Source organism: Malurus melanocephalus, unplaced genomic scaffold (assembly GCF_030028575.1).
Source record: "Malurus melanocephalus ecotype Western Australia unplaced genomic scaffold, MMel_1.1 scaffold_1321, whole genome shotgun sequence".
NCBI classification, from domain to species: Eukaryota; Metazoa; Chordata; class Aves; order Passeriformes; family Maluridae; genus Malurus; species Malurus melanocephalus.
Genome location: NW_026624553.1, coordinates 20128 through 30212, shown reverse-complemented (window position 1 = coordinate 30212; position 10085 = coordinate 20128). Strand labels below are relative to the sequence as shown.

The 10085-nt window shown below is 43.6% G+C and overlaps 1 protein-coding gene across 1 annotated transcript in view; it reads right to left on the bottom strand.

Moving 5' to 3' along the window:
* Positions 1 to 2264: 2264 nt before the first annotated feature.
* The window catches only part of PM20D1 (peptidase M20 domain containing 1), an 11398-nt gene continuing 3577 nt past the window's right edge, over positions 2265 to 10085 (bottom strand). Inside the window, exons 4-13 of the mRNA XM_057387712.1 lie at positions 9386 to 9472; positions 8530 to 8663; positions 7958 to 8077; positions 7119 to 7194; positions 6820 to 6881; positions 6512 to 6590; positions 5405 to 5476; positions 4735 to 4903; positions 3893 to 3992; positions 2265 to 3182 (exon numbers count right to left, since the gene is read on the bottom strand). Coding sequence (XP_057243695.1) covers positions 3053 to 3182; positions 3893 to 3992; positions 4735 to 4903; positions 5405 to 5476; positions 6512 to 6590; positions 6820 to 6881; positions 7119 to 7194; positions 7958 to 8077; positions 8530 to 8663; positions 9386 to 9472 — 1029 coding nt within the window. The 3' untranslated portion in view covers positions 2265 to 3052. The remainder of the gene's footprint in view (positions 3183 to 3892; positions 3993 to 4734; positions 4904 to 5404; positions 5477 to 6511; positions 6591 to 6819; positions 6882 to 7118; positions 7195 to 7957; positions 8078 to 8529; positions 8664 to 9385; positions 9473 to 10085) is intronic.

Below are 10085 nucleotides of genomic sequence, written 5' to 3'. Positions count from 1 at the left end.
AAAATGCAGGTGTGGGATGTGACCTTTTCTCCAGGGTGTAACAGGCCCACACGGCTGAGCTCAGCTGGACAAGCGCAGGTTTTGAGTCACTGTTAGAAAAATGCAACTTTGTAGATTTGGGGGAAAACAGGGAAAAAAGGGATTTCTTACGGCTATAACCCACGCTGGAATTGGGCTAACAGAGTGTTCAAACCCTATCTGTCARTCTGACTGAATTACCTGTCTCCAGAGCAGAAAATCGGGCTCTTCCTTCCTTCTCTGATGAGTCAGAGGTAATTGCTCTCCCTGCTCCAAGCACGGTGACTCACTACAACAGCAAAAAACAATATAAAGAATAGCTCCCAGAATAATTAATGTGGGTTTTCACGAAGTGCTTAGCATCATCCAGTAACTGCTCACACCACACAAGGTGATTTTAACAGAAAAGGCATCGTTCATATTGTTCCTATTATTTCTGTGAYGCACTGAGATTTCACACCTCTCAGGAAGTCAGACATTCCCAGAAAACATCTCCTGGAACAGAAAGATGGGGTGGGAGAGAGCTGTTCTGTCAAGAGCTGTGTGCAGGTGTCAAACCATTGAGAGATTCTCTGGAATCCTGTGACAACCACGACCTAGCAGCAAAGTGATAAAATGAGGAGCCTTGAGRGACACAAAGGCAAAGCTGCCCTGTGAGAAAAGCCAAAAAAAATCACCAGAAGTGATGGGGAAATGGGCAGGGATGGGGAATGTGCTGTTTCCCAGTGGATCCTGCAGGACAAGGTCTGTTTGAAGCACTTTAGTGGCCTCTCAGGTTGCAGCAAAGCTCTGAGGCGCTGCAGGATCCCAGCCCTGACTGATGAGCAGCACTTAATGAGCTCTGCGAGGACCTGCCCCAGCCAAATCTCATGGCACACATTCACACAGGAGCTGCCAAACCCAGCCCTGCCTTCCCAGCACCCTCTGCCCTTCAATTTTCCTTCAGCAGCAAAATGAATCTTTTTCCTTTAAAGAAACAATCTTCAAAAGAAACTCAGGTGAGCRTTTTTTTGGCTGGGGACAGATTACAAAATAGAAAGGATGGTTTGTGTCTTTAGGACTCATCTGATGGTACAAGAGGCAGCAAATCCCTCCTTCCACACCCCACCAGCATGACCYAGGTTAGGATTTTCACACCCTGTGCTCTCTTGTGAGATTTTCCCCATTTTTTCCCTGTTTTCCCATTTTTCCAGCCTCTGCCTGGCAGCACAACCATCAGGTKTTAAACAATATTGACCTCACGCTGCCACAGCCAAAGCAAAAGCTTTAAACTCAATTTTACTGAGAAAAACAACACCARCCACCCCTTCCCTGCACCTCCACAGCTCTATTCAGCGCTGTGCCCTGACACATCACTTTTGCTGTGCCTGCAAATGGGAGCTCACAGGAGCAGCGACACCTCCACAAAAGAGCCACGGCCACGTGGCCCAACAAATCCCTGACRGGAGGGCAATCACAGACAAAGTGCAGCAAACCATAAAAGATGCAAACTATTTACTGCCCAATAATGCCCAAGCAGGGTTAGCTGATTTTGTATAGAAAGGGAGGGYGTGAAGATTAAAGCTGGCTGGAAAATAGGTGGGTTTGTTTTGATGGAAATGTAATGAATCGCTCAGGTGTGGAAATGATTTCACTGCAATTACAGAGTTAGATAAAAAAAATGAAATAATCATCAGAAAAGAATTCCCATTCCCTGTTTTATTAGATGAAAATGTCAGTTTTGTTTCAATTATCCAGTAAATGGTACCGTTGTAGCCCTCTGGCTGTAGTGATAAGATCAGCCTGCAAATAAATAAAATGGTGAACGGAAAGAATTGGAATCACAGTTCCATCRGTGTTTTTCAGGATACATTTCAGGGTATTTCCTGTACATTCCAGCACATTTCACAGTATGAATTTAGAGCAGAACAACCACCCATTGCAGTGCATAACTCTAACAAAACAGAGACACATCTCTGCAGCAGGAGGAGCTGCACTGGTCCCTGCAGCACAGACTGTCAGTGGCACAGAGCAGCTTTCAGGCTTTTCTTTGGCAAATATCACATCGTTAACTCTTTATTTAAATAATTAATTTAATGAAATAATTAATYTGTCTCATTAATACTGGTAACCCCAACTGTCAAGGCCAAAAGAATGCTGAACCCTTCAGTGCTGTCAAAGGTAGGCAAGAAGTGCAAAATGAAGCAGAGTCAACATCCATGGCCTATCTATCCCATGATTCCCAAAAAATCGAGTCAGCAGGAAATTGCTTGCACAGGCAGTGAAGGAACAAACCTCTGATCCCTCTGAACTGCAAGAAACTGAAGGGCTTCACATCTTTCACAATCAAGTTCTCAGAAGAGCAAAGGAGAAGCGTGAACTGATTCAGTGAAAAGAGAAATGAGCAGACAGCAGTGATTTCATTCCTTATTTAAAGCTGCAATTCCTTATTCTGACACCCAACTGCACAACATACCTTGAGCCAACCCAAAGAGCCAGGGAGGGGGAAAATATTTGCTAAAATGATAGGAAGGAAAATTCTCAGCACCTCATTAGTTACAATTTCTGGGGGTCAGTACCTGGAAAGTGAGAAATCAGTGCAGCCATGGGAGAGCTGGGAGTGCCATGGATGCTGGTGAGAGCATTCCCTCATGCAGCAGTGACTTGAACCCTCTCACCAYGTCACAAACCCTCCACGTGAGCTTCTTCACGCTCAATTCACCACAAAAAAACGAGTTTTCAAAAGCACACAGGATGATTCACTTTCTGCTGGTGAGTGACTGCTTAGATTTTGAAGTGATTACCAATTTCACAGGTTTAAAGTGCTGCAAAAAATCAGTGTCAGATTCATGGCTGCACATCAGCCACGGAGAGCAGAAATCGGGATTATTTGTTGGCTTATGCCAGGTTCCTATCACACAACCAGCACTTTCTCCATCTGTATGTAAACCACAATATTAAAAAAAATAAAATTCCAGCTGTAGCTCAATATACAACACACATCTTCTGGCCTGTCCCAGAGTCCACCTGAGCAGTTGCTCTCCCCAAATGTCTCTCAGAGCTCGTGGGAGTTGGCGTGAGGCTCTGGCAGTGTCTCGATGTCACAGTTCTTGATCAGCTGAAAGAGGAACTCCACTTGTCTCTCATAATTCTCAATGGAGATTCTCTCGTTTAACCCATGGATCCTGAAAAAAAAAAGGGCATTTTTCAGGCCAGGGTGAATTTCTGACCCAGCTGCACTCACCCAGCACTCTGCTTGGTTGTTGAACTTTCTAAAGCAGTGCACAGCATAAAACACAGCAATATACACSAAAAACTGCACTGTAACCAACCCAAATGTACTGATAACAAGGCTCAGTGCCCAAGAACTAAGTCTGGAAAAAATCTAAAAATCGAATCTGGAAAAAATCCTAACAGTATTGCAGCTCTCTGCCCATTTCTGCCACTGTCCTGTACAGCCAGAACACTCTACTCTGCATCATCTGCACCTCAATAAAATGATAAACCTAAAGAAACAAACAGTCCTTGTATGATGATGCTGTTTTCACTTCACTTCAGGAAATTTCCAGCTTTAAGGAGCAAATCAATTTAGAGGGGCAAGAGTCCAAATTTCTGGATAAATTGGAACAGCCCAACTGCCAGAACAACACTGCTGCAGCACAGAAAGAATCCACCCAGCTCTACTAAATGAGCCCTGCCTGCATCTGAACAACAAAGAGCAAGGCCTGATGCTGTCCCAGGGTAATTTCCATCCCCTGTCAGTGCAGCACCCAAATCTGCAGGAAATGGGTGGCCTGACAGAGGCCAAGGTACACAAGGGTGGGTTTCCTTCTGCCTGATGCACGTGGATCTCCCTTTTCCCCAGCCCCACCCCGACAGCTGCAGAGCTCAGTACCTGGGRAGATCATCCTGTGCCAGGAGCAGAGGGTTGAACCTGTAAATGGCATTGGTGACGTTGGTGAAGTGCCTGCTGTCTGTGTTTCCAATGCACGTGCCTGGAAAACAAATCCCAGGTTGATTCTGTAGGAGAGGAATGAAAAAGTGACCCCACCTTTTCCCCAGGAGAGAGGAAAAGTGTCTGATAACAGCTCTGTGGAAGCACTGCCTGCACCAAGAGCATCACTGGAAACATTGATGGTACAGCCTGGAGAACATTCTCTCCTTCAGGAACAACAGCCTTGACACTCAACCTCCCCAAAAAATTTAAGTCCCAAACTTCAGTTCCAACAGAGTTCAGGAGGAGCTCCTTCAGGAATAAGAACAGCCTTGACACTCAGCCTCCCCAAAAATTTAAGCTTCAAACTTCAGTTCCAACAGAGTTCAGGAGGAGATGCAAGGAAGGGAAGGGGATGGGATGACAAGAACAACACAGAAAAGCAGGAATGGCTTTGCCAGCTATGAAAACAATGAAAGAAGAGCTAAAGCAAGAAGACCTCCTCCTCCTCTCCCTCACAACTCCTTTCTTCCCTGAAGAGATGCCTTTTGTATGTGCAGAGAGCCCAATTCAAGGCTCATTGTTTCTGTCAGCTTCCTGTTTGCTTTTTTACTTCCACTGCTAAAAAACAACGTTAAAACTTGTAAAGCATAAAGAGGGAAGGGAATACAAAGAGGAAAAAACAGCTGTTTCCAGTAGTTAACAGCTGGGGTGGAGGAGTACACAGCAAATGGAAACAAGGCAGGGGGAGGGGGAGAGAAAAGCAGAAGAGGAAACAATAATCATCATGTGCCTGCTGTTACCTGGGACTACACTGTCAACATCTGGGAAAATGTCCAGGATGGTTCTTTGGAAAACATGGACTGCAAAGGTCTGCTCATCCCAAGGACTGACGGGCAGGGGGTCAAAGGCCTCCACCACATCAATCTTCACYCTCTCGTCAGCAATGGTGCTTCTGACTGTCTCCAGCACCTGGGGGTGAAGCACAGAGATAAACAAACATCAGCAGATGTTCAGCTTTCTCAGAAAACATTTCTCTGTGAACTGTCAGTTGTGGCTGCAAATACAAACTGAAACTGTGTCAGTCCCCCTTCCTCTTCCTGAGTGGATGGGCGATACTTCAGCTGAATTTATTAATCAGATGCACATCCCTGCCTCAAGGTGCTCCTGAACTGCCTCAGTCCTGAAAGGCACATGGCCAACCTGCTGCTCGTGGGAGTTATGGCATCCAAACAACCCAGAAAAAGCTTCCAGAAACTTCCAGCAAAGGCTTGGGAAGTGAAGATGCTTTGCACTGACAARGTTTCACAGGTTTCAAGGTTCTGCCCTGGGCTAGAGAGAACTGTCAGAGCTCCTAAAGTGTGCAAGATTCCCAGACTCTCATAGGTCACAGGCCTTAATGCCCCATTCCATAATCCATATGATCCATGTGGGTTTTGGCACAAAAACTGGKGAGATCTGGACCAGGGGTACCTCAGCAGCCGTCTCGGCCGAGTGGATCCGGAAATTCACYGTGGCTCTGGCAGAGGAAGGGATGACATTTACCTAGAAAAAAGGAAGGACCTAAGTTTAAAAGGAAGTTAAAACCAGAATAAAATGCCAACAGCAACCTCAGAAACTGCACAAACAACTGCAGGCCTCAGATCAATGATTCACTGCTTCCACCAAGTGTGACATCTCCTTCTATGTTAAAATACTGTAAATCTCATCTCAAATGCAGATAAATACACAGAAATATTCATCAATTCAACAAAAATGAAGTCAGCTCTTATATAGAAGTTTTTATCTTGAGCTAAGCCTTCTCCCATTCAGACACTGATTTTTTTAAGCAGTATTTTTACCTCATTGTTATTACACGTTTTATATTTGGTAACTGTAAGTCACTTAACAAATGATGTTATTGAACACTCTTCTTATCTACAGACTGAATATTTATAACTTTGTTAAAATGTATAATCTTTAGAAAAAAAAACCCAATAAACCAGGGTGTCACTTCTCTCCTGGCCACTCCGTGTCACTGTTCAGCCACTTGATGCTGATGCCCAGTGATGCTTTTCAGTAACAGATTTTTTCAGGGCCACACCGAACATAGCCTATTTATTTTCCAGGGCTGCAGTATTTTTGGAYAGCTCCAGCTCCTTATCAGGGCAGGATCTGGCTGTATCAGCCCAAAGCTGTTATCTCTTAGTCCAAGGTGCACACTTACCCCTGTCAGGCAAACAMCAGAGCTGTGCTACAAATGTCTGGGCCAGGGAAGTGTTTGTGACTGTGACATTTTCAAATATTGCCATTGATACTTTGTTGGATTATACAGAAAACAAATTTTCTTATCTATSCTAAAATATGAACAATTTTAACAGTGGTGGACCGAGATCAGATACTTCTGCAAGGAAGTGATTTTCAACTGTAGCCAAATCYGAGCCACACCTGAGGTAAGAATGAGACTGTGACACCACACAGGGGCCACAATGATGTTATAAATAGAATTATAACATGTTATAAATGGATTTAAAGAGCTGGAAATCAAATGTCCCAATTGTCTTATCATAATTCCACGGAGAAAAACCCAAATGAAAGTACCTTGATTCCTGCATTAAACATGGTGACTGCAGTGGTTGTTCGAATCAAGGCATTGGTGGAAGGTTTCCAGGCRAGAACTCTACAAAAATAGAAATAAAATTTTTCAAGGAAGTTGGAGATTGCTGAAACATAGGCAGCACAATTCCACAAGCAATAATGGTTTATTCAATTAATGAAGTGGTTATTAACAGGAAAACACTGAGCTGTCTAAACTACAAAATGATATAATTTATTTCCTGGGAACATCAGAAATGGCTTCATCTTTTAAGGGTGAGAGGGGGATGTTTGTCAAGGATCTCTTTTCTTACCTGCTGACAATAGGTGAGAACAGCCACAAATTGCTCATGATGAGGTTGAGAGGAAACTTGAACTAAGGGGAAGAAATAAAACCACAAATCAAACGGTTTTTATTTGTCGAGAGCACAGAGGAGTCACTTGAATATGGTTGAAACAATTCCAGCAGAAACAATTATCTGGGAGAAAGGCCAGCTTTTTTTTTTTATCCTTTTTTATCCTTTGCACATAACTGTGCTCTAAATTCAGCACTGGGTTAYTCCTCCCTCGTTAAAATGGAAATGTGGGAATGAAATCCTGCTTCTCTCCTCACCTCTGCTGCAAGGTGCTCCATAGTCATGAGCTCTGGCCCGTGGCCAAAAAGGTTGCGCAAAGGGTTTTGCTCCAGCCTACAAAATAAATCGACATTTGAAAGGTAAAAGAACAATTCTCTGGCTATTATTGTTCCAGAAGGTTGTGAGCAATTTGATTTCTGCAACACATTCATGTTATTGGAGGTGCAATCACACTCTCCTCTCATGGTAAGTAAATGTGCAAGCATAGCTCCATGGATTTTGGGGCATTCCAGTCACAGGCAAAGACTTCCTTTGAAAAACAGAAGAAAAAATCCCAAAGCCTGAATCCTATAAATCCATGGAAATCCAGAAAAACACACACACAAATCCCACCATGCCTGGACATACTCAGTTTTTCTAAAATATGTATTTATCAGCTAGTTTGATATCAACTGAGATGTGAAGAGATGATTTCTGCAGTCACATTATGACTCTATTCCGTGTTTATTGGCTTGGAGAATTACCAGCTGAGGTAGCAGGGATGTGCAAGAACAAATTCCAGAGAAATCCTGTCACCCAAACAAAGRAATCTCTGCTGCTACAGAGTGAATCAGGGCAGGCAGCACTTGTCTGGCTTKTAAAGAATTGACTGATGCTTGGAAGAGCTGAAGTGAGAAGACACTGCAGACACCTGGCAATTGTCCCTTGGCTGGGAGTTGCATTTCTGCCCTTCAAAGTGAGCTACAAACTGCAATGTCAAATACACAACAGCAATTTGAACAATAATCTAAACAGAAGTATTAAAAAAGTCACGTATCAGTGATTTGGGAGTTTTTTTTGAGCTGTTTTTGACACTGTGTGACAGGRAAGCTCTCACCTGGACATGGCTGCTGCCAGAATGCCAATACTTGTCTCCTTAGGAGGAAAGGATGAATGTCCTGGCTCTTTTTCCACAGTAAAGTTCAGTGTCATTGAACCTTTTTCTGTGACAGCAATCCTGCTCAATGATAAATCAATCCATCAATTAATTCACAAATAAATGACTAATGCAATTCCAAACCCAAAAGCACAGGCTGCAGATAAAAATAACCACTCTGCATAATTTTGGTATGATAAAAAAACACTCAAGCAGCAACAACAAATCATTAACACGGATTCAGATCTCTGGAGGCCTGATGTCTSAGCTGCTTCTCCAGTGAGCAGAGCTCTCCAGCACAGAATTAAAATGCTTGCCTGGACTCCCTGGAACATTCTGCCTGTGTCAGCACAGCTGTGATGGGCAGCAGGCAAAGGCTGAAGGTCCCTGCCTTGCACTTTGTGCCACTGCTGCAGCTTCAGCAGCACCAACATGTGCCACATGCTCGAAAACATACTGGAGCGACATTAATCATGTTATTTATCACTAATTAATGACTGCAAATGAATCACTTTCATCGGGGTCACTCTTACATAGCCACTGGCTTCTTTACTCCTGCAATGATTCCATCCAGCACAGCGCTGCCCTCGTCCAGCAGGAAGGWGAGTTTTATCCCTCGGGATTCCAGCAGAGCTGCGATTTTCCTCCCTCCCTTCAGACCAGACACCTGTGAAAAYCCAGGCAGAGGAACAGATCAGATCCAGCCACAGCACTGGGAGAACTGGGAAATACCTTGCTGCTGGCTAAAGGACAAAGAATGCAGGGAATCCCCTGGGGAACAGCTCCAGAGCAACAAYAAGATTCTTCCAGGAAAATTAATTGCAGATTGTTAATGGGCTGATAGCAGATGAATTTATATCCGTGATGAGTGCTCTCATTGATAAGTCACTGACTGCTGCTTTAATTTTGATGATATCTCAGAGCTATGAAGTCCAGATTAGCAATTTCAGACCTATTCATTTCAACTCTTAATAATTCTTGTATTTATATTTTGCCAGTGCTTAACCAAACCCACCTCACCTGTCTGTACCACTGGAATATTTTTGTCAGTTTTTCCTGCTCATTTGACACAATCATGTGAATCTTAACCCAGCTTTTCCTGTCTCCAAAATGGGACTCCTGCTGCACCTTCCTTGSAGAAAAGAATTTGAAATAACACCCTCTGGTGTTCTTTTCTCTTTGCTCATCACACCAAACCCTTTGTGAATGTCACTCCAAGCCAAACAATCAATACATAACTGTGACCTGGGGCCTGACACTGTATCTGCCCACAGAACCAAGAAAAACAGGAAAGACCTTCCAGCTAAACAATGTTTTAAAATTAAGCCTTGTTACCTACATGAACAATGCAAACAAGTTGTTATTTCAACTTGAAAGGAAACAAAATACCTCCTCGTCGTGGCCAATGCCAACGTAGAAAGAGCGCCGGGGTCTGTAATTCCTCCTCAGCAGAAATTCCAGAGCTTGCAGAATGCCCTGCAGAAAAAGCAGAATGTGGGGCACCATCCCTGGGTGCCCATGAGGAAAACAATGCAAAAGAACCCACTGTGATGTAAAAACGTGATTTTCATGGCCCTCGTGCTGCTCACAGCTTTGATTTCTACAGCTCCCAGCGAGGATATTCCCATTTTCTGGAAAARGCACTGCAGGGGTTGTGATGCTCTGASAGGTGCTACAGTGTCAGGGRAGGGACATGAAATACAGAATCACCRGTTCAGGCTGCTGCWGGCAGGGACAAACTGCTCGGGAAGCACCACAGAGTCATCGGTATCCAAGGAATTCACTCTTCCCTTAAAATGCCTGTCACACACCCAGGCTGGCTTTAGCTGGAGCTACCAAATCCAGGCTTTTAAAGGAGCAGAATTGTTTAAGTGCTAAGCTGGCACAAAAAGAACAAGAAACCTAATCTGAAGAATAAAAAATCAAATCTACCATTTTCTATGGCAATGTATGTATAAAGCAATATATTTGCTCTATCATTCCATCTCACTTTTTCACTTTAAACCACTTATTTTTTCACATCAGAGAATAGTATCACCTCTGTCTGATCAGCACCCATTTTTTGCTATTTTCACTGAAATTGATGATT